Source organism: Dicentrarchus labrax, unplaced genomic scaffold (assembly GCF_905237075.1).
Source record: "Dicentrarchus labrax unplaced genomic scaffold, dlabrax2021, whole genome shotgun sequence".
NCBI classification, from domain to species: Eukaryota; Metazoa; Chordata; class Actinopteri; family Moronidae; genus Dicentrarchus; species Dicentrarchus labrax.
In genome coordinates, this window is record NW_026136706.1 from 16,474,642 (window position 1) to 16,499,017 (window position 24,376).

Below are 24,376 nucleotides of genomic sequence, written 5' to 3' on the forward strand. Positions count from 1 at the left end.
TAAAACTTCTGGTCAGACCAAATACAGCCACAGGAAACCTGCTCTATCGAGGAAAAGACAGGCCTCTGCTCTCCCACAAGAAGATGAAGGACAGGAAGTCATGGGCACTTCCTGTCCGGGCAGGCAGGATGGAAAGATTTTGGAGACTTAGCTCGTGGTGGCAATGAGCTTTCTTCTGTTATGAGAAAAAAAAAATCTAATTTACAATAACTCATCTATACAGCTACACAAGCACAGCTGCATCTGTGTGGTGGAAATGCCAATATAAAATTAGACAATTACATAACAACCATGAAACTGGCACATATGGATCCCCAAAATCAATGGATTTCAGATTACATAGTACACGGATTTCTGATGAGAAAAAGTGTCTAAATGCTTCCACATTTCCAACATTGAGCCAGGGAATTGTTAAATAATCCCGTGATGTGGCCACAAACCAAATCTTGGGATTTTTTATTGGCTAAAAAGTCATATTTAACACTTATTTTGACATGTGGTTAAAATACAGTCTGGCACAATGAGTTTGGGTTCGTAAAAACAGAGGTTGTCTATCAGCTGTCCCAAAGAGATAAGCCAAGTACAATTCATGTCCACGATATTTAATCAGTTTTCATTGGAACAAATTCCTGTCTGTCTGGCCATTGGATCATTTGAGTTGGCTTTCCTAGTGCAGTATTTAGTGATGTGTGGACTAACCAGGGTCGGTCAGGACTGGATGAAGGAAATCCTTTCAGTTTTTGTAAAGTGCTCCATATTATCTCGACCTTGCTCAGTTGAGGAATTCTCTCAAGCTTCCCACTCAAACTGCAAGAGCCCTGAGTGGCAAATCTGGTTTAGATTATAACCACAACTGCCAAAGGCCATGCCCAAACCCGTGCAGACAACTTTTATGGCGAGTTTGATTGGTGTGTTTTATTTCTCACTATTCCTTTAATGCCTTCGCCCCATAAGCCATGCATCACTGCTTATATATGGGTTTTGTGGAGTTTAAATGTTTCCATTCCAGTCACTGTAACTTGCTTGTACACATTCAGAGCATTAACTTAAAAAACATTTAGAGACAAAAGTGCTATTACTAAACTATGTAACAGCTCACAGGTAGGAAAGCAGTAGACCTTGTTTGCTCTTCCTTCTCGTGTCATGTGTCCTTAGATGCCAATAGGGGACTGTATCCAAATTCCCCTATCCACCTGTCGGCTGTTATGTAATTTATCTGTCAGCACTGTATAACACAATGTAATTCAACAGCACCACAAACTCTAGTCTCCAAAATGACCGTTGAATCAACACCTCTCAAACAGTTTCAACAAAAACCAAACATTATAAACTCCATGAAAGATTTATTGCAGGACTGTTATATTAAACTGCATTACTTTTAGCTGCACTTAACAAACTGGCAACTGAGTGTATATGGCTTACTATTTATATATTAACTCTATAAGGGCTGCTGGTCGTTATATATCATCATCATGACTTTATTATTTAATGTTCTGAACGGTGAGACAGCACAGGGCTCCACGGTTTACACACATGTTGAATACACACGAGGTGTTGGAAAGTTTGATATGTTTTATGAAATGTTATACCAAATGGTATCAAAGTTTTGGGCTTGTCTAAGCCACAGCACAGAAGAGAGAGTCTCCTAATGGGCGCACTGGTTACTAGAGCAGCCTCATGTATTATTGACCCATTCAGAGAACTCATCCGCTCTCCCATCTCCACCCCCCTCGGTTTGTTCTTGTAGAGTACCATTTACCATCACAGTAACAAAGGCAGCTTATGAACCCTTTTAGTCAGATACCATCAGGCCTTACAGTGACAGACAAACAGACAGAGAGATAGACAGAGGAGTACAGGGGGAGGTCAAGCTGCTTAGGCCTCACACAACACTGACAGCCCTGTAATCTTCTGACTGACTCGGTCCTGCAGCGTATGTGACAGCCACCAGTGACTGCTCCAAGCAAAGAAGTTGCTTTCTTTACTTGCAATCCGATAAAAAAACATACTTTAACACACACACACACACACACACACACACACACACACACACACACACACACACACACACACCGCCCAATCTTGGCTCTAAAAGGTGAGTCTGGACGTAGAGTTCCACCTTGTACGGCTACAGTAAGCACATATTTTGGTTAGCGTCATGACTAACAAATCTGGCTTCACAACATGACATGACATGACTTTGCGAACACTCAAAGAAGGAACATGTTCTGTCTTAAAGTAAAAAAAAAAAAGGTCCCTGACACACGTACTGAAAAATACACACCCATTTGAGGTATTCCTGGGATACACACATCTTGGTGAGTAAATTTACAAACCTTGCAAGTGGAGGTGTGCATGTGTGGCCGATTAGATTTAAAGGGCTGACGAAAGTAGAGAGTTTTGTCTTCTATCACATGGAATTGAAGGAGAGGCCACAGTTTGTGTAGCTACCTCACCAAATGCATCTTCTGTGCATTGCAGCAGCACAGCTCATTACTAGGAATGTTTGACTCATGCAAACACAGGCTGTAAAATATAACCTGTTACATGATGCAGGAAGAAGTGGCATAAGTAAGGAGATATTGTAAGAGACGAGAGATGAGGCGATTATATGCATCAAGGGAGGATGAGTCTGCTTGCTGATGCGGATGCAGAATCGAATTGGCTGAAACCACAGGAAATGCTGTCCACCTGCCAAACTAATTAAGAAGCATCTAAATTTCCCATCGGCCATTTTGAGTGGCACAAAGACCGGCAAGAGATGCAGAGAAGCTTGTCAGAGCAATTTAGCTTGTAAATGGGACTTTGTCCACGATGTTTAATGCCTGACAACGAGGCTAAGCAGCAACATGTGTGCTCTGTTGATGGTTGTCAATATCTTAATGTTCTTTTTAGCAGCACACATGTAAAACATCCACTTTCCCCTTCTGGCTGCACAGTGAGTCAGTTGTGTGTGTACAGGCCATGGGCGGCTAATGGCATCACTCCTACATAATGACACCCATCTGGTGTACAGCTCCCTTGGGTCAGGCACATAACAGGAACACTGAGGATCTGAGTATATCACCATTAGGTGGCAGGCAGTTAGAACTATTGATTACAATTACACAACCGCCCCCCCCAGCTGTGTCATACACTGTATACACTCACTAAACATTTCGAACTGCCATTGATTTGTTATATACACATCTGCCGATACATTAATGACATTTACATGCTGTTCGGCGCTGCAGACAGTTATACAAAACTGTTCACACGCTCCACAGTTTCTGTTCTAATTCCACATGAAGCCAAGTTGGAAAGGCAGTGTCCTGTGTTGTATCGAAGTGCATCACCAGCACCACAAATTCAAAGCTGATGACAGCCATCATGGACCTAATAGTGTCCTCAGCATGCCTAAAGTGTGGAGAAACAGAGGGATGGCTCAGCTGAGGGCTCTGGCCTATTACAAGTCTCTCTCTGCTTTCCACTCCAACAATAAACAAAGAGGCTCTGGCCAGTGTGTGGCTTCACGAAAATGCACACAAATTGTTGGGAAAGCAGCACAGTGCACTTGACTCTGAAACAAGAGTTGAGAAATTGCTGTGCGACCATTAGATGTGTGTATTTACTACACTGTTTGTTATATCCTAAATTAGGCAATGTGTTTCTTTGCATTCAAAAGGAGAGACAAATTTGTGTTTCAAGCTGAAACAACAATCAGAATGGGAAGAGCTACAATCCCCTCTTTATGTCTCTGGAACAGATCCCTCTATTCCTACTGTGGTATTTACATGTTTCATGGAGGAATTCATTATAAGCTGCGTGGACAGCCGTCTTGTGTACGGTCACATTGTTGTCCCACTGAGAAGCTCGGGCAAACACTTGAACTCAACAACACAGCTATACGTTCACTTGGTGCCCACCTTAGGCATCAAGTGACCGTATGGCTAGAAGGTTATTAGTTTCACGGAGGATTACTGATTACGGATTACTGAACGGCGCTTCCAGGGGACAGACTCAGGGCCCCGTGGACCAGAACCTCTGTATGAAGCGACTGTTCACATTTTCCTTGGAAAGTCAATCAAGCGACTATGAAGAGACAGAAAGTGACACAAAAAACCCACAAAAATACACAAAAATGACAACAAAAATACACAAAACAACTTCTGAAATCCCAAAAAATTTACGAAAAAACACGAAACTACAAAAAAGCTCCGACGACTACAGAAAGACACAAAGCTAGTCTGGGTGTCTTGCTCCTACGTAGAAAGGGTGTGCGATGCTTTACATGTCTATGTCCAGAGGCCAGAGTCATTCTATGGCTTTAGGCTATTAGGAGTAACAAATAGCAGCTTTTTATTGATATAATTTCATATTAAAATATTTAGAGCTGTTTATACAATGTTGATTTATTACACTGAATTAGTGTAACTATTAATAATGTACAGTTTACTATTGCCAAGAACCTGGGCTTTAAATGTGAGTCTTAACACACTTCTTACTCATTTTACAAATGTGCCCCCCCCTTCTTTAAAAATGTGCCCCAGTCCGACCCCCCATTCAATCGTTTCTAAACCCGCCCCTGCACATATCTGCCCGAAAAGTTTAACAACAAATGAACTGGATGCCTGCTGATATTAATACAAAAACAAAAGTTCCACACAAAGTTCCTTCAAGTTAGTTCATTCCTCTTAAAACATGTTGATTTCCCAACATGCATACTTGTATCCATTTCTGCTCTCCTCCCTCAGGCGTCTCTGGCAGTGCACCAGAGTGAGAATGAATAAATAATACGAAGGTGTGGTTGGATGTCTGGGATCCTGACTCAGGATTCCATTTCCCTGACAGAGAGCCTGGACGGTGTCCGTTTCTGTTACCTAGCAACTTTCTTCCAGGAAAGCTGGAACAATCAGACGGACCGCCCAACGCACTAGATCACAACAAAAGGGCCGACTCCTTTTTCCTCCTGAGTTCTTTGGAAAACTGATACCGAGGAGGTATACTGCAGGTCCTCGTCGCCCAGATGTTCCACGGTGGACGGTCAAATTCAGCATTATGTCACTGTCACTGGACACTTTATAAGTGTCTGAGGCATGAAATTGAAGCCACATGCTTTCCCTTGTAAGGAGGTATTGTGTCATCTCAGTGCATCCCCATGAAACCGATGCCCTCATTCACCCAGTACAAGACATCTTAATCAGGCACTGATTCCTTACAGACTCTCCAGGAAACGAGACACTTAGAAGAAATGGAACAAACCAGACTGAAAGTGAGGTTGTTCAAGAACATTTCCACAAAGCTCACAAAGCGAAGTTAATGTGCTATCAAACGAAATAGAGCCCATCTAAAATTTTCCTCCCTTTATCTCTCTGTCACACAAACAGGTTATGTTTGTCTTCCTCTCGCGCTCTCTATCTGTCTATCTCTCTCTCTCTGTGTTTCTCACATGTGTAGGTCAGGGTCACTTACTCCATACTTTTCCACCCTGAAAGCCCACATGTGCTCTTACCCGGCTGATCCAAAATCAGCTGAAGATGAATGATTTTAAAAACGTTGTGGCAAATTTATCAGCACTCACAGGGACATTAAATGTTCTGTATAAAGGAGGTGCATAAGATGTTATTGTGAGCCAGGGGTTCCCAAACTGTTTCATGTCAAGGGCCCCCACAATAGATGCACATTAGACCATTCATTTAAGAGGATTTGGTCTTGAGGTATCCCTTCTAAGTACATATATATTTTATTTTTTATTTTTAGGTTTAAGGATAATACAGTCTTCATAGTATTACAATCAATAAAATGTGTTCTGCTCTTGTTGTTCCAACTTCCAATAAAATGTGATAAAAGTAATAATATTCTCTTCCTCATTTAGTTGGAGACCCCCTACAACCAACTCAAGGATCCCCTGTTTGTCCCTGGACCCCAATTTGAAAACCACTGCTTTCTATATTGTGCTATTATGCAAAATCTCCCTCCCTTTATCCATCACTATGTCACAGACACACGCCTTCTTTCATTCACACTAGATCACTCTCTCCCACATCTGTAGGTCAGGGTCACGCATTCATAACATGACATGTAGTTTTTCTTTTTCCACCCAGAAAGAAAACTAAAACAGCCACGATGCCACTGACCGAGGTGGTATTAAGGAGGAAGAGGAGCAGCGGGAGGAGGAGGAGGAGGAGAAGAAGGGAGTTTAGGTGTGTACTTACAACCAGCACGGACGTCCTCACTACCTCAGAGACACTTTGCCTGAGTTCAGCCGCCGTGCCAGGTTTACCCAGACCCCGCGTAAATCTCCGGGTCTCCGGGTGCGCTGGAGTAGCCATCGTTGAGCCCCACTTTGCATCAAAGACCGTTCAAATCCACGGTTGGATATATCTGCGAAGTTTTAGAGGAAAATCATCACCGGTTTTTCCGTTGCTCCGATCCCCGCTAGTGCGCACCACGAGTCTGAAGCTGGGTCATGTTGTGGTGTCGCTTGGCTGATTCATTCCCAACCTCTCGATCTCATACTTTTATTATCGCTTTTAAAAGTCAGCGTGTGTTGCGTTACTGTGGCGCTCTGCCTTCTTCCTTCGGATTTATTGTTGTCATAATAAAGTATCCTCCTGAGAAGTGTCTCATTGGCCGTCCAGCACCAGACAGGAGGTGTATAATCTGGTTGCCTCTTCGGCGCACTCCTCCCCTTACCGGCTTAAAGGCCTGCCCACCGCAGGCTGCTGCTGCTGCTGTGTGAGCTGAACTTTGGACTGCAAGCGTTTATACAATGGATGGCTGAATCAATATTTTCCTATTACTACCAAAAGCACAACTCTGGAGAACTTGTGTTACTACATTTGTCCCTAGTGGCATCCGAATAAACACATTGTTTTTAACTGAGACTGGAGCACACTTACACCGACAGAAGTGGGTTAATATAGAGCATAAACTAGTTCACTGACATTATTCTATTCTAAGAGATCAGATTAGACTTTTTTGATTTTAATTATAACAACTTTAATGAGTTTTTACCTAATTTTGGTGTTCTAAGGAGAAGAGGTACTTTTGAAGAGACAGGACAGAGAAGGATCAGCTATTTTACTTCTCCACACACTCTTTAGAAGATCTTTAGAGGCAGCAGATTGGTTCAGTGAGAGGATGTGGAGCCTCAAACACACTATTCAAATGTTTTGCTGTTGTTTTATACACATATTTCTTTTAATATTTCTAAAATAGATGTTGAATATAACTTCCAGACTTTGTCTTAAATGAGGCTGAGGTCTGTGTACACACAAGCAGTGCTGGATAGACATTTTGCTAGGTCTGTGTATTAGTGTAGAGCTGTATTACTCTACACTAATATACATTACACTGTGGTTATGGCTTCACTGAACCAAACATCTTGATCAATGATGCCATCTGTAGGTCACAGCTGTAAATACACTGAAGTTCTGGCTCAGTCAATGTACACATTCACTCCTGCCTCTCCAGGCTTCAACAAAAACACAAGTAACACAAATCTGAGTTTGAATAAGTTTTTTTTTTTTATTGCTTTCATTTCCAAAGAGCTCTCTGTTGTCTGGAAAAACACTGCAATTCAAAGCAGAACTGAGGTTTTCCCGTTTCATTTACTTCACTGCAAAACCCTGTCAAATGCATATTTCCATTCATTGAGACCCATAAAAAGATCTGGTATCTGTATACAGGAGGCAGCCTAGTTCAGTGAGGGAAACGGCGCTTGGAACTGAAAGTTTCTCTTTTGTTTCACACATAATTCTTTAAAGCTTTCAATTACACTCACTTTCATAATACAATGATTATGAACATGTCTCACATTTTCTCATACAGAGGAAGGGGAACTTTAGTTCATTAACAAAAAAAAAAAGCAAAATAGTCTGAGACGTATTCATACAACAAAGATAATAGCAAATAGAATATTTACTTTACTGGAAATGGCATTAATCTGTGATGGCGGCTACCCCTGGCCACATTGTGATCAACGCCAGGCTTATGTCAATAATACAACAAAATAATTTCATATTTTCATCAACTCTTTTTTTTTTTTAACAAGAACACATTGTGCTGGTCCAGGTGTGAACAGAGCATTGACCTTTAAAGGGTGGCCTGTTTTACATGATTTAAAATTTCATGGTATGCAGTATAGGAGACACTCCTCATCTCCAGTGTAACAAAATAGCATTAAAAAGTCCAGGTCATTGATATAAACCAGTTTGGCACTGAATTTGCAGGACATTTTCAAAGCAGCAGTTTTCAATAAAATGAAAAAGTAGACAAAAACGTTATGACAATGCAGTGATAGTTTAACCATCTAAGAAAGAATGCTGGGTATCTATATCAACATGTTCCTGCTGTAAAAACAACCAATGACAAAATGTAAAACCAGAAAGATAGGAAGTGGTTCAGACCATTAGAAAACAGTATAAAATGACATCCTTAAAAAGAGGTTTCAGAGTTGAGAGTAAAAATGCCAAAAAATGCAGTCTCTGATGCAGTCTAAACCAGCGGACATGTCACCATTAAAGCATTAAAAAGCACCAAATGTGCATGGACACATGTACAAATGTCCCAGATATGTGTAGAAAAGAAAAGCAGAGAGTCCAGGGGGACAGGAAGGGCAAGTGAGTCAACTCAATGAGGATGGGACTCTTTGTTGTTCAGCACACGAGCGCCACTGGAAGGCACCGTGGCACTGCGGATGACCTCCATCCACCTGTGGGCAGAGACAGGACCTTTTTAATCAATCCTCTGACATCCAGGACTCTGCAACTGCAAATATATTCAGTAAATGTGCACACAGTCTGTACCTCTCAAATGTGTATTCACTCTCCGATCGGAAGTAGTACACGTGGGACTTGAAATGCAGTTTGAAGACGTAGTCCTTGTGGATGTTTTCAGACTCTGAGGGGATGGTGACTGAGTAACCCAGCAGAGGAAGGCTGGCCAGTGGATAATCATCCTGAAGAAAAATAAGAAATTGACACAAAATTTAAATTTATTTTGGTCTGTAAATAGTTTTTTAAAAAAAAGAAAAAACCTCAAACAGATAATAAAAAAAGGCAATTACTCCCAAACAACAGCAGAAAACCAAGCAACATAGCCAACGGTGGACGAAGTATTCAGATCCTTTACTTAAGTAACAGTGATAAAATGAGCCTGGAATAACCACAAAATTACTTTGAGCCTGAACAGTTTTTTTATAATGAAACCATTTGAGAAGTTTAGAGGGGAAAAGTCTCTTTGGTGGAGTTGCAAAAAACTCACAAACATCCTAAATGTGACAAACAGCCATAATTACACACTGATTTAATCTAAAAGCCAATAAGGTTGGGAACCACTGGTTTGATCTATAAAATTACAGGTTTTTTACAACATATTTATTTTTCATTCTTTTGTCGTATTAGTACAGACGTATGAATTTATGCATGTACATTTTAATACTTACAAATACATATGGGTATGTATGTATTGATTTTCTTTCTCTTTCTTTGTATCACCGGGTGTAGAAAACAAAAATCACTTTTCCCTTCCATATTAACATGTTATTCCAATCATACATTTTAATAATTGTTTATCTAACTATTTTAAAATATCTATAAAAATAATAATAAAAATGTGCTAAACATGTTCAGTTCCTCACTACAACTTTTCCATATTATTACCGGTTTAATAGAAATATAATGGTTTTTAAAATTAGTTCTTTCAGTTAAAGGTAGAAACAAAAAGCAACTTTTTTTGTTGATTCTAGCGGCCCCTGTGGACAAAAGTGGTGGTGTTTGCAACACCTTGTTTCATTGATTTCAAGAGGAATCTGACCTAATCCGACCCAGTGGCCGACATTAAGAATACACAGAAATAGCCATGCTTATGCAAGTTATATAGAGTCATCAATATTAAATTTAGACTGCTTCATACCAAGTTTAAAAACTCCTTGTAGGTAGTAATTGGTTCTTAATAAGTAGATGTTTTCAACTCTTATGACTCTCTTTTAAGTATAAAAAGTGGTTTTGTATCAATTACACATTATTTGTTTGAAACAATCAAACTTGCTTGTGAACATTTAAACTCACAGTATTTATAGCCCAAAGATAGCCAACAAAACATATTCTAGGGCAAGAAGTAAGATGAAAAATGGCATGGGAAAGCCTGTAAACCTCTATAATGGCACAAAGATTTGACATTCAACACAGAGCTGTGATGCTTTTTAAGCCCAGAGAAAGGTAAACACTTTGACTGGCGCAGAGTGAGGAGGGGAATGAATGTGGGAGAGGCTGCAATGTGTTCACTGGTCAAACAGAGATTGAATGTTCATCACCTGGTGAGATTTATAGAAGAACAGGCTGAAGTTGGTGAAGACCACCCAGAGCTTCTGCCAGCCGTTGCTGTTCTTAAACTTTCTCAGTAAGTTTCCTGACAGCTGATTCTACAAAGACAAAAAACAAGTTTGAAATCTGAAACTTTATACAAACACATTATATGACCACCGCTTAGATTTTTGACTAGAAATGTGGACGAAGAATTCATTAAATTTAAGGGTAAGTCTGATGATATTCTAGATTTCCTTTATTGTGAACAAATACCCATGAGAAGCTCAAGACAGCACACATTGATCAACATTTCTGTAAATGTGCCAACTGTAGCTAATTCAACTGCAGTCCTTTATATCTTCAGTAAAAACAAATGGGCTTTGTGCCAAAGACAGGCTCAGGAAGTCAGAAAGAATTGAGAGACGGACTAACACATTGTTGGTTTTGGTCTTTTCATGGCATTTGTTGACAGTAACAAACATACAGAGTATAGCCAGCTTTGTCTATCTAAGTTCTATGTTTACTGTCTACCTCCAAATAAACTGTAAATCTACTGTCGCTAAGAACTTTAAATGTTTTATCTTGTAATAGTTTGAAAGAGAAAGTAATTACAAACTGGAACTGAGCTGAGAACAACATGCAACAGTTTTTGGCTCTTTCGTTACATTATATTTAATGATTGTTGTGCTTCTATCATGAATTTCATTTGTTTGTATAAAAAACCAATCAGTGTGTCATTGATTTGTACAATATGAGGCACAAAAGCAACTTATATTCCATTGTATTTTCTAAAAAGCACTTTGTAACTTTTCTTCTTATATTGCAGTTAAAGTAAACACATACACAGGGCCTCTCCTGTCTGCCTGGCTCCTTTACCTCTAGACTCCTGCAGGATTCACTAAAGGAGAGGCTCTGAACACGGTACCAGCAGATAACAGACAGAGGCACTGGTCCCTGGCCACTGGGGGGCCCCACCAGGGGGGCCTTATTCCCACTGACTGGACTAGGGTCCTCTACCACGGAGGAACGCACAGACGCATGGGGAAAAGAGAGAAGGAGACAGAGAGAGAAAAAACAGACAGGGAGGGAAGGACAGAAACACAGAGACTGAGTAGGTGAAACACAGGCATGCAGTGGCAGGGATAAACACGAAGGCCGACGGTGTGTCCAGGCAAGGCTGTGAAAAGGACGTTGTTACAACTACAGAGGAAGAGCAGAACTAGATCAGGGCAAAGCTGAGTTGTAGAGGGTCCCAAAACAGGATCTGTTCTGTTAGTGTGAGATGAGGACATTTAGCACATCTACGTACTGCTCTCTCTCTATTTATAGACGATCAGAGATTTCAAGTGCCAGGGGAGGAGAAAAAGAACAGAACCACACAGTAAAGCCACAGTGTTAAGTTTAGATAAGGACATCACGCAGGCAACTGTTAGCCAAAAACGGGAAGGAAACAGTATCCTCACTGTGGCTGCAAATATAGCAAATAAATATCTTAACACAGGTAAACAAACAAACAACATAAATACAAAATTCATAAGAGCCATCATTTGCACCTCCAGTTACTTGATATTCCACTGATTGACAGTTGGTGGCAGTAATGCGCAAAATGCAATAGCAAAAATGTATGTAAAGAATGGCTAATTTAAAATATTTTAAAGCTGCTATTACTGATATTTTTGTAACAATGCATCAAATGAGCATTTAGCAGCTATAGAGCCAATTATTTCCCTTATTATTTTCTTTAGAAGACAGTAGAGGCCAAAAACAAAGTGAAAAGAATGAATGTATACTGGACTTCATTCACCAGAACAGAAACTGCTGGATGAGTAAATAAGCAACTATCTGTCATCTCAAATTAATATGTGACGACAATGTTGTTTTTACAACTTGTTTCTAGCCACTGCAGGTTTAACTATCGACTTTGTAAATGTTTTACAAGCAAGTGAATGCACTAGTAGACCTCAAGGACACACATAATGCAAATTGGTGAGTAATGCTGAACGTAGACATAACTTTTGTTTACAAAATAACCCTCCACAGGGCGGCTTTAAACATACTTTCACTCCATACGTGCCCAAAAGTTGCCCAAACGAGCACAGGTTAGAAAATCTTAGTTACTCAGAGTAAACAGAAAAATCGGGAGAAAATGTGAATAAGCTACTAATTATCTATCATCTTTTTTCCCCCACAAAGAACGATGTAACAACAGTGTGCTAGCATTGCAAATTGCATTTATAAAATGCATTTTTCACCCAGACTTTCTAATATCTGTTTCCTGAACAGATTTTTACCCATTTCTTATTCTATAATAATATATAAGTATGATAAAAAAAAAGAATGAAAAGAATGAGCCATAAAATCACTTCAGTTGATTAGCTCGCAATAGTGAGAAATAGTTCAGATGATGGAGTGCAGCACAGGAGGATACTGTTCCCACTGAGAGATAATCAAAGTGAATTAAGGTACAGCAGACACTCAGACACAGAGAAAGAAAACAGTGAGGCAGGAGGGGAGGGGCAGGTCTGAGGTTGAGTGCTGAGGTTTGGCTGGTACCTCCACAGCTATGCTAAAGTCCACCATGGACACACTGGTGTTCCTGTGCCAGCACACGTGCACCATGGTGTTACCACGGTGAGGGGCGGGCCTCTCCAGCGAGGTGTGCGACGCCGTTATGTCGTCCTCAGACTCTGCCTCCACCGAGGTGTCCTCAGGGCATTCTGGGAAAGTCAGGAGGTTGTTACTGCTAGACAATGAGCAGGGTGATGAGGGGAGAAGGGCGCTAAAACACAGACAATGTCAGATCATTCACAAATAAAACACAGTCTTGTGTATTGGGGTTTCAGTCGGTGGGTTTTTTACTCAAAATGTAGTCAGTTGCTGTATATCCACTTTTTGTTGGACAGCACTACAAACTGAAGTATACATTTGTTATTCAACTGTATGTTCATGTAGTAACTTACTGTTGTCTGTCAGATTGCTGGTCAGAAGGTCAGATGAAGGCCCATTGCTGGTTTTTGCAATCTCTATTGCCCCCTTTATGTCCTCCATCCACTTCTCCATCTCTGTTAGTGAACTAGAGTGAAAAGAACACACAGATCCCGACCATTAGTCACAGCAGGAAGGCTTGGTGGTTAGAAATAGTTTATTTAACAAGAATGTCAAAAGTTGGATCGATGTGAGTTCAAGTGTCCTGCCAAATTTGACTTAAAAGACACCAAGCCACCATCTGCTCTTTTGTGAGTCATCAAAATGTTACTGGAAGATTCATGTTTTTTTCCCTTTTTTGTCAGAATAAAGTAGCAATGCTAAAAATTGAGGGCATAGGGCTGCCTAATTTAGGGCATATTGACTGTAAATGAAAAATATAGATTAAATGATTTGATTTGTTCTTTTTTGTTTAGTTTTTCCTGTTACTGTTATTACAACTGTGATTACAAATCTTCCATATCATGTTTGCAGTACTCAAAACCTCCACCAACCAAAGGATAAGGCAGTAGACTCTATAAAGCCTGAGAGGCAAAGCCCAGGGCAAACAAAGTCTGTACAGCAACGGTTCATTGTGAGGGTGGGGAACAATTCCCCCATTCTCAGTGGAAATTACACTGCTTTGCTGATAATGAATATACTTAGGTTTTTCTACAAGTTTGTCATTATTTGTGAGAACTCGACGGCATCTAACAAGAGTTCATGTAACAATTGTCATATCCAAATTAGTGGACACACATCCACTTTTGGTTCATTTTAGGTCCAGGTACAAAGTGTCTTGTGTACTGCCAACCGCCGTTCATACCTTGCTGCCACCACCACCGACTGCTGCTGTCCAACCAGTGTGAAGGCGTGAGGCACACCCCACTCATCTTCACTCTCTCTGATCTGGAAGAAGAACACGGAGACACAGAAAAAACATTAGAGAGCAGCGGAATCTAGGACAGCAAGGACCAAAATAGACAGAAAGGGAGAGACGGAGGGAGGGATGATGAAAAGGAAGTGAGAGAGAAGGACATGTGTGTCCTGTGTGTGCGTGTGTGTTGGGGGCAGACATTGAAAGAGCTACAGTTCAGCTGTTTGAGGCGGCTCATTTGCGGTAATGACAAACTGGTGACAGCCGTTTGAAGCACTTTGTGTTGCTTACTGTCATGCCATGGAGCGGCAGCTGCCCGTGCACTTTGAACTGATTGGTCGCCGTCATCCCTCGACTCGTGTACAAAATGACGTCGTTGAACTATCGCCAGAGAGGCAGGGAGAGAGAGAAAGAGGGAAAAAGAGAATGGAGATTAACAGCCTTGTTGAGTCTGTTGAGTCATAATTCTAAGGAAGCACAAACAACTTGTCATAACGGCTGGGAAATTATAAACCCGAAAATAGTGGAAGAAAGATGTTTATAATCGAGAGACCACAAAGAAATGAACAGTGAATATAAAGCCTGAGGCTCCACCCCAAATACATATTTGTACATTTTGTAACTCCTTGTTTATCAAAGTTACATTTCCAACAAAAGCAAACACATGTGCAAAACCCTTGCATGCCGTAAGACTGTCAAAGTTCTGAGCAACATGTGGTATTTTTTTATCTGCCAAGACCATCTGAGTAACATATAGCTGGAAAGGATGAAAGCGTGATTATTTTTCCACTGAGATCACTCAACTAAACAATTAGATTAGTGATATGACCTCATATCAGAAAGTGGGTGTTACCAGGAAAAACATTCGTTGCTGTAGGCCTTTTCCAGACAGTTTGCTGAGGCATCCTAACCTGATGAACTCCTGAGTAAGAGAAAGAGAAAGGGAAAGAAAAAGAGAAAGAGAAAGAGAGAGAAAGACACATATTAGACAGGGTGTTTGTAAAAATTTGTAAAAAAAAGTAGGTGTTAGGAAGTCAGATCAGAAAATCTTTTCCTGTCAATTCTTTCAAGCTCTGAACTCACCCGACCAGGGACAACAAGATTGTCAACGCCAATCAAATCCTTCTTCAGCTCCAGAAGCTTCTGGAAGTTCTCCATTTTGATTAGGCTTCCCTGGAGCTGGTCCACCACCTCAGACACATCTGCCAGAGCAGCTACGGACCAACCAGGGGTAAGAGATTATTGGAGATGTGACTATTTATTTCTACAGCAGTAGAACAACTACATGAGCCTCTATTGTAAACCTCTATCAGTGCCTTACTGGCCTGGAGTGTAGTACCTCTGCAGTCCCTGAAATCTACATGAGTTGCTGGGTAGTGTTTGCACAGGCGCTCCAGGATCTGCTTGTAGTGGATGAGGCGGTGCAGAGGCCGCAGAATGAAGACATTCAGGGGGATGTAGCAGACCTTTTGCAGCTCAAAGTCCCTGCAGAGAACCTCCAGCCTGCGGGAAGATCTGCATGCCTTCTCCAGCTCCAGCAGAACTTCAGACTGCTTATGCAGGTTTGCTGTCAGGGGCTATGGGACACAGTTGGAATACAGCACGTATACATGAGTATTCATTTGACTGTTACTCTAATTACAGTTATGTAAGAGTTTTACATAGAGTGGTGCCTCACCTTCAAGCCTTGAAAGTTCTTCAGCATGACATCTCCAATGCGCTGGTAGTCTCCTTTTATGTGAGCATTAGAGCGTCCTTCCCTGAAACAGATAAACATCAGAAAGTTTTTATCTCTGAAACATTATGGAGCCATTGTAGACAGTGAATTAATTGACTAAACTACACAAAAGCACTTAGAGCTCATTGATTATTCAGATGAGCTTCACCTCATGCAAGAAAAATCTTAATGAAGTTGGAAAAGGCTCTTTAAACTTTGAGAAAGTTTAATGAGCCGCCAGCAGGTGTCTCCCTTGAGCATGACTTCCCCTCACACAGGGTGCAGGAGTAATGGGCTGCCATTACTGGATTCATTCAGAACATTTATTAATTTGTTACATCTTAGCAGTCGCTTTAGGGAAACATATCCAGTTTTCACTTATTAATGAAGGACAAGCTTTCTAATCACGGTCACAACGACAAATGGTACATCTCTCCAATTTTATTTGAATAAGCAAAGCGTAAAAAGAGACACGTAGTGCTAGATAATTTGTATGTGCATTTGAATGTGGTTCTTATCAGGAGACTATAATATTACTTTCAGCTTTAATTTTGAGTTCTAACGATCACTAAACAGAATAGGCTTTGAAATAAAAAATATTAGGTGTCTGCACTTAATGGTCGTTAATTCTGACAGGCTGACAGGCTTCATGCATCACTGCCTGCATGTCTGTGTGTGCGTGTGTGTGTGTTAGATAAAACACAACATCATTAAGGAGATCAGACAGCAGAAACCCACAGGCAAGAAAAGGCCGGGCCATGGTGCAGCCTGACGGTTGCCATGGAGACGACTGCTCCTCAGGTCATCTAAAGGGACTGGGTCGCCCTCTCAGACTAAATGCCAATAAATCTCATTAAAAACGAGGGGCTAGAAGTTGTGATAAATTGGACAAAAAACCACACCACCACATCACTGGGCATGCTGTTGACCCTGCAGGGACTTTTTTTGAAATGAGTCTGGAAGTGAAATGAGTCTCACCACAGGGCCAGCCTCTGCTCCACCTCCCTGAGAAAACCTGTGTGGAACTTGTGCAGAGGCTCAAAGGTGGAGAAGACGGTGTTCTTCAGAGAGTCTGGAGTCGCCTCATCTTGTCCTACCGCACTCTGAAAAGACTAACATCAAAAATACACACATGAATCGGAGTTCAAGCAATAAAGATTTGGTTTAGCTGAGGTATTTTCCAGAGATTGTAAAGCATTTACTGGTAACAAAGCTCACTTTGATGTAAAATGTAAACTGTAGTGGACAAATTAAGTGTTGAACTGCACTGCAATGATTATCTCTCCAGGACATTAGTCCTGATTTTCTGGTCTTAAGCTTGTAAAGAGCTTCAGTGAAAAGTTTCAAGTACAAACTGTTCAAGATCATAGCAACGGCATTGAATATTGCTGTGTTAATGCAGATTGTCCCAGGATACTACCAAAAGACCTTCATCTACGATTCTGCTGTTGCACTTCAGTCTTGTGACATCTCTTAAACTCTTTAATTGCCTGAGGATGAGTGGAAGAATCAATAGCTAATCATTCTCAACACTTTCGTTCCATTTAGTCAGATTGAAGTCAGACGTTGCGTGTCGGGCCACAGCTTTATTTCGCCGACATGATGGGAAAGGGAAGTTTTAGGAATAGTGAGTGTTTCTAAAAGGGCTTGAGAAGTAGCGCCAGCTGTTGTTCAGATGACTTCACCCCAAACAGCAGCACCAACCAGTTTATGGGAAGAGAGGGGGGTAAGAGAGACAGCACACACGCACAGCTGAAAAAAGAACGAGGACACGAGCCAACCCAAATATTTATGAGATGTGTGAAAGGCTTCTCTGAAAATCACAAGAAAAGAAAAGTGCAGCCTTAAAAAGCACCAGCAAACGATGCATTTGGTCGGCATGCGTGTGCCGAAACAGAAAAAAGCAGCGCTCATAAGAACATCTTCCTGTTCTTCTGTTGAAGGAGCCGTACAGCACGTTTAATATCCTGTTTTCTGCTCATTTGAGATATTATCAAATGAAATGGTGTCCATATGCTTGTACCCAGCAAGTGAAATCACACTGAAATAGGGAACATGCGGCTAAATCCATCCATCTCTTTAAACACAAACACGGTTTAGTATTCACAGCCTTGAGTGAGACAGATAAATACATTTCAGAGTGCGAGTGTGGGGAATGAATAAAAAATGAAATCGCATCTGCCAAAATATCCCTGTGTCACTGCCTGACTCTGTGTTTTGGCGGGCGCTCTGCAATGGAGCAGCTAACCAGAATAATCAATGTTTTCTCCCCAGAGGACAGCGCAGGAGAAAACAAACAGAGGAGCTGCATGTTGGTGAGTGGACTTGGCTTTTCTTACCACAGTCACCACCTCCAGGTCCTTCAGGTACGTCCTTTCTGTGGTCAGCAGCTCCTTGGCGATGAAGTAGGCCCGATCTGTAGGGAACCTCTGCAAAGACATCAAAACAGAGAGGAGAAGGTGAACAACCGAGCTATCCGACTATGAGCAGGTCTAACTAGTATGCGGTGCCTTATCAGTTGTGTTGTCTAACCTATTTCTCTGAGTAGATTTGCAGGAAAATACTCTTACTTCAGTCCCTGTGGAGAGTTATTCAGGACAGGTAATCTAGGTCCAATGCTATTTTGAGTGTGTGACAGTGGCTTTGAAGCACAAGCTTAGAAAAAAAAAAACACGGATACAACAAAGCCACTTATCTGAGCGATTATTGTTGTTTTTATCCACATTAAATCACAAACCTTCCTCCGAACCTCGTCTTCATCGTCAGTGCGAACACTGCAGGCGTCGTTGAGCAGCGGGCTGGTGAGGGGGGAAGGCTGACGGCCGCCAGGACTGTGACTGCACAGCTCCAGTGACTTCTGACCATTGACCATGCCATGGGAGTGACCAGAGGACGCAGACAGGTGAGGGCTGTTGGACACCACTCCTGCACGGGGGTCATTCAGCAACCAAAGTGAGGGGAGAAAATGAAAAAGTGAGTGATTCAAAAATACATAAAAACACAACAGGAAACCAAATCTTGGAAAAAATAGTATTTGCATTCACCTACTTCAAGTCTCAGATGGGTGAGTTTGCCACAGAGAATGTATATAAAGTCAAAGATATAATAAGTCAAAGTAGATGATTAGTTATATTATAGATTAGTTTGATTATAAACTGCATAGCCTTGGTTTTTGGACTGTTGGTCGGACAAAACAAGACATCTGAAGTTCACACCTTGGGCTATTTTATGAAATTTTGTCAAATTTCAAAGACACTAGTGACATTTTGATAATAATGGAACTTTCCACCATTCACCCAACATGGCAAACATCACCCACTGGGAAACTATACAGGGTATACCCAACTATTTTAAGTATTTACAAACAGTTTGACCTAGGATCAGTCTTCTTCTGCCACACAGGAAAACATAATGAGGTCTAGCTGGGGGGGATCTGCCCACAGAAAGTGAAATATCAGCAGTGACTCACTCTACGGTCCAGACAACTCTGGCAGTCTTTGTGCCATGACAATCAATATGCAAGCTGAGACACATACTGCAGGATGATCAAGAGAAATAGCTTACTTATGTCATTGTTACTGACGTTCACAGAGCTTACTTACTATGTTTTAGCTGCAACTTGCCCACCTCTCCCTGCTGTCCTCTGGTGTGTCGACACAAAGCATGTAAACAGTGGTTACATGGACACAAACCAGTGCAACGCGTGGTTGTAACTAGCTCTACGCACCAGCACAACTCTGGGGAAGATTTACTACAAACTCTACAGAGGATAGGAGTGGAAACTATAGTGTACATCTAAAATATTGCTACAAAATAGGAGAGGAGAGAAACTACAGTATATACACAGACATTCAGCCACCAGCACAACATACCTACAGGGAGAATGGAGGGGGGGAGGTTTAGAATCTACACCAAAAGTTCTGGGGTCTCAAAAAGAAGATTCAGAAAATCTCACTTCATAAAGGTCATCTTTATTGACTCTAAAATAACATATATACATTGTTAAATAAGTGTAAATCTTGAGAAAAGCAGCATAAAAAGGTCAAAGCCAGGTGAGCGTCTAGAGGGAGACTGTGAGTAAGTGAATGAGAGACTGAGAAGTTAAAGTGCAGTAAAGGAAGTGAGAATTGATGCAGACTCAGGCCTTACCTAATATTAAATATAAAACAGATCTTTATGGATGTTAAGGTTCTGAATAAACAGCCTTGTGACACTTATGATTTTGTTATTGCTGTACTGAAAACACCAGTTTAACGAGGAAACATATGCATTATTCAGTCCATTAACACAAACCAGTTTTACATAAATGTGCTTGTAATAGTGACACAGTGAGCTGTAGGAACACCGTATATTAAAATGCTGTTTTAAAATTCAGTCCCTAATCATACTTGAGTTTCTAGTCTTAAAATCTGCTCTAACATCACATTCTCCAGTTATACTAAATCATGAAATGACTGAGAACACTACCTGTATATTACATACAGTACACGCAGAGAGGAGCCAGGACAGAACAGCATGATGTTGTACCACGCCTCAGTCCTGGTTTGGAAACAAACCCTGAAGGACACCACTGGTTGAAAAACACACACAAGTCTCACCCACAGACCTGGGCCTTTCAAAGTCAAACCAACATGTTGGATAGTTTGGAGTTAAATTTACACATTTTTCAGACCGGTATTTACGATCTGCTCTAAATTACTTATTATTCTTTGTATGGCAGAGTGTCATTCCAGGTCTATGGGAGAACTTTGTGCACCAGAGACGGTTCCCTCACTCTGCAGTGATCCAGTTACTCCCAAAAATAAACATATCTCCTCTTAGGTTTCACAGTGCTGTACTAATATATGTCATGCAGCTTTGACAGTTTTGCCACTGATAATAATAATAATTATAATCAGGAAGCACGTGCACAGCAGGTGCTTGGTAACTATATAATCTGCCTAAAACAACAACATTTCCGACAGTGCTGTCTCATTTTTCATTTATTCTACATAGACAGGACAGCATTCTGAGACTTGTCTGGTGTTTTTTTTGGCTGGAAACAAGGTAAGAATATAACATGGATGAGAGGTCTAGTGATGATTGGGAATTGGGAAATTAAGAAATCCAAAACACATCTGTAATTTTCAAGGCTTATAGGGAATATATATCTATCCTGACGCACAGACACAAATGAAACCACAGAATCTCACTATGGATATGCTGCTTGACATCAATGCTAAAATGTCTGAGAGGACCGCGAAAGCAGTCGACAATAATGGATGAGCCAAGAGAGTGTGCTTTGAGATGTTGCCCTTAAACTGCCTTTCACACTTACAGTACACACGTACACAGTTACTCAAACCTGCTTCTATTTTCCGGCATATTCCCATGCTCCAGTCATCCTTAACCTGATGTTCCATCTGCTCTGGAATAATTAACCGTTAGCTGGATCATTGCAGGGAAGGGAACCCAGTTACTGGTTCATCTTGCCTCTTTCCACCACACAGGCTGCAGTGAGTGACAAAACAGGTTTACATGCAGTCACAGTTGGGAAAAAAAAAGAAAAGAAATGACAGTTTCATGCTGACAGACAAGCGCTTACATTGGACAAAGAAATAAAAGAAAAAGAACAGAAACGTGATACAAAGATCCTCACTTTCTCAAACAACACAAAGAAACATGATGGCAGGAGTGCAAAATAAAAGTGAAAAAGTGACCAAAAAAATAAAAGTGCAGTGCTATTTTGTTAAGAAGTTTGAGAAATTTGCAATCTTTGAAAAACTGCAGAGGATTTTGTGGACACCAAAGCTGTTGGAGGACTTGATATCAAATTACTGCCAGAAATACTTGAGCATGAGTCAAGTGCAGAGGGGGATGTCAATAGTGAGGATAAAAGCCATAAACTGTTGTGGATTGGCTAAACTACCACTGCAACGGACATTTGCCTTCACCTCAGCCTGTCCAAGCCCCTGCTAGTCCTTCTAACTCTATTAGACAGTATTAGCAAAAATACTGTGAGGTTATATTTACTCCTGTTGTACTTCTTGCTGATTCCTACCTGCCTTTGTGAACAAAACATGATATAATGGAAGTTTCTGTTTCAAGTAAGCAAAGAGCAGAAGGTACTGTAAACATAAACAATATTAATACCAATCAGATGTTCAGAATTGGTATTTGCCGTATATTAATTAGTTTCCCCTTCAACAGCAAATACTTCAGACAAAACAATCACCAGCCAGATGCAGCATCAAGAGCATCAATAAATCAAACAAGACGGCGGGATTATTCCCAATTAACGCCTACAAAGTCAACAATTACTGCCACGATGACACATCCACTCGTCTTTTAGGCCTCCACAATAGATGTATGTGTACAATGTCTGTAATGCAGAAAACTGTACAAAGTGTTACCAACTTAATCTAATAGAAAGGACAATATTGAAATGACGTGTATTTCCCTATTGGAAGTCATAAGGCATCTGAGACAAAGAAAGCATTCAACGACTCACTCTGTTGTGGACTTTGTTTTAAACATCCAATAAATGCAACGTGAGAAAAAGTGCAACTGTAACAATAAAATACTCTTTCGTCATTCTCAAGTTTAAAACTGTCATGAACAGAACCATTAATTCTCTGTAGTCTCTGTAGTTTTTTTTTATTAATTAGTAGCTATTCAGTGTTAAATCCTGACATGGCACTTGTGTATTTCTGCAGGGACATGAAAGATAAAACCTCCTCCATGTAACATTTAAGAAAACCCTGAACGAATTCCTTCCTTCGTGAAATCTCGCAAAGAGAAGAAAAGTGCTTCTAGTAGGTAGTGCATTGCTTAAGAGGAATACTGTGAACATGGAGTGTGGAGTTTCGAGTCAGCCTCTGACAGAAATAATCTCCCACAGAACACTGCTTTTCTTACACCATCTGGACCCAAACTAAATTGTTTAAACTCTCTAGTGGAGAAGCCCTCTAACAGCTGAAAATCTGTCCGCCATCCTCATCACTGAAGGCATGGCATCCATCCTCATCTGCCTCCTCATCCAGCTGGAGGCTGCCAAAGGAAAACTTGTTCCTGGGTATGGGGGAGGTGGAGTTGGCCTCCACTGGATTACCAAAAACCAGGGGGCTGCTGCAGTTGCCCCTGTTTGTCTCCACCTCAGACTCACTGGACTCTGAACCACTGGTGGTAGAGCAGTCATTCATTTGAACCACTCCCACATGTGTGACACCGGCCTGCCCTAAGCGTTTCTTCCCCAGACTGACCCTGGACCTGCCTGGTGCTGAGAGGCCATTGGCCACCATGCGGCGCTCAAGAGCAGCCATACGCTCAGCCCGAGACAGGATAGGACGGGATTCGGGCCCCGGGGAGAATGTTCCCTGGTTTGGGTCTGTGTCAGAGGGGTGACGCACTTTGAGGGGCTTCTGTAAGCGAGGAGAGCGGCTTGGGATGGATGAGAATCTGCCTTCCTCGAAGTGAAGGGGAGTAGAGCTGTAGCCATTCTGCTCAGCGTAACTGAGGGAGCTTGATTGATGGAAGGTGTCCATGACAGGACTGGTGGTTCTTGAACCCATATGTGGGACTGTTAAAGGGCTGCTGCTATGTCTCTCTCTATTATGGCCACTGAGGTCCGCCATGGTGCTATGGACAGGACTTTGGTCAACCTTTTGGTTTGAATTCTTGAGAGACTTGTCTGAATCATAACTCATGTTAAGCGATTGCTTAGAAGAGGAAGAAGGGGACTCCCTGTACCGCATCCTACCAAGAGAGTGCTCCTGCCGGGCCTGCAGAGCCCCATTTATGCTCCTAGAGCCAGACCCACGATGGAGCAGAGCCTGCTCTCTGTAACTGTGATTCAATCTTATTTCCTGGTCCCTGCCCAAGTTATATTCACTATTTACATCACTGCAGCCAATGAAGGGGATGAAAGAGCAACTGCCTTTAGCAGCCAGAGATGCTGGACCTGTACTCAGATGTTCTGGGTGGGTCGGTCGTGTTGAGCCTCTTGTGTCATCCATCCTGGACACAGACCCAATTCTGTCATCATGGCCGTTTCTCTGGTGTGACGGGCTTGCCCTCGTAATCCTCGAGGCCGAGGGGTCTTCTGCACTCACCAACACCGACTCTTTCCAATGACGCCGAGGAGGAGAGTCTAGTCCGGGAGCACCGCTCTGTCAGAAAAAGACAGAGGCCAGAGAATTAAAGCATTTAAAGACTACATTTTATTTGTGACCATGGTTAATTAGATTACTAATACTAACAAAAAGCTGGAGTTTTTAATTACTTGACTTGAAGATAGCTTGTGGAGATTTTTACCACCTGTAGGGCCATGTGGCACTGTTCTTATGAGGGGGTTTGTTTCTTGTGCTCTACTAGTATACATACAGAGTATGCACATGTATATGCAGATGCATTCGGGGCCCCAATACACATTTCTTCTGACAGTTTTGCAGATCGACAGTTAAGGGCCGTCCACATCAAGAACAATAACTATAACAATACCTTCTGTGAGCATCCACACTGACGAACAACACCCTCCCTCCTCCAAGCACA

General features: G+C 41.5%; 2 protein-coding genes across 6 annotated transcripts in view; both read right to left on the reverse strand.

Annotated features, from left to right (window-relative positions):
• The window catches only part of zmp:0000001200 (dedicator of cytokinesis protein 9), an 80,403-nt gene extending 73,763 nt beyond the window's left edge, over positions 1-6,640 (reverse strand). The window contains exon 1 of one of the 2 annotated variants that reach the window (XM_051403812.1): positions 6,195-6,640. In XM_051403812.1, coding sequence (XP_051259772.1) covers positions 6,195-6,311 — 117 coding nt within the window. In that variant the 5' untranslated portion in view covers positions 6,312-6,640. The remainder of the gene's footprint in view (positions 1-6,194) is intronic. The other variant, XM_051403810.1, reaches the window with a different exon arrangement.
• Positions 6,641-7,485: 845 nt separating this feature from the next.
• Positions 7,486-24,376, reverse strand: part of LOC127365733 (FERM, ARHGEF and pleckstrin domain-containing protein 1) — a 52,202-nt gene continuing 35,311 nt past the window's right edge. For 2 of the 4 annotated variants that reach the window (XM_051404130.1, XM_051404131.1), the window contains exons 13-27: positions 23,787-23,994; positions 18,585-18,772; positions 18,187-18,276; positions 16,826-16,959; positions 15,809-15,890; positions 15,470-15,707; positions 15,214-15,344; positions 14,984-15,052; positions 14,422-14,511; positions 14,080-14,162; positions 13,250-13,362; positions 12,843-13,006; positions 10,298-10,405; positions 8,790-8,941; positions 7,486-8,695 (exon numbers count right to left, since the gene is read on the reverse strand). In XM_051404130.1, the coding sequence (XP_051260090.1) occupies positions 8,614-8,695; positions 8,790-8,941; positions 10,298-10,405; positions 12,843-13,006; positions 13,250-13,362; positions 14,080-14,162; positions 14,422-14,511; positions 14,984-15,052; positions 15,214-15,344; positions 15,470-15,707; positions 15,809-15,890; positions 16,826-16,959; positions 18,187-18,276; positions 18,585-18,772; positions 23,787-23,994 (1,932 nt within the window). In that variant the 3' untranslated portion in view covers positions 7,486-8,613. Of the gene's footprint in view, positions 8,696-8,789; positions 8,942-10,297; positions 10,406-11,165; positions 11,303-12,842; positions 13,069-13,249; positions 13,363-14,079; positions 14,163-14,421; positions 14,512-14,983; positions 15,053-15,213; positions 15,345-15,469; positions 15,708-15,808; positions 15,891-16,825; positions 16,960-18,186; positions 18,277-18,584; positions 18,773-23,786; positions 23,995-24,376 lie in introns of those variants that run through there. The other 2 variants (XM_051404132.1, XM_051404133.1) reach the window with 2 other exon arrangements.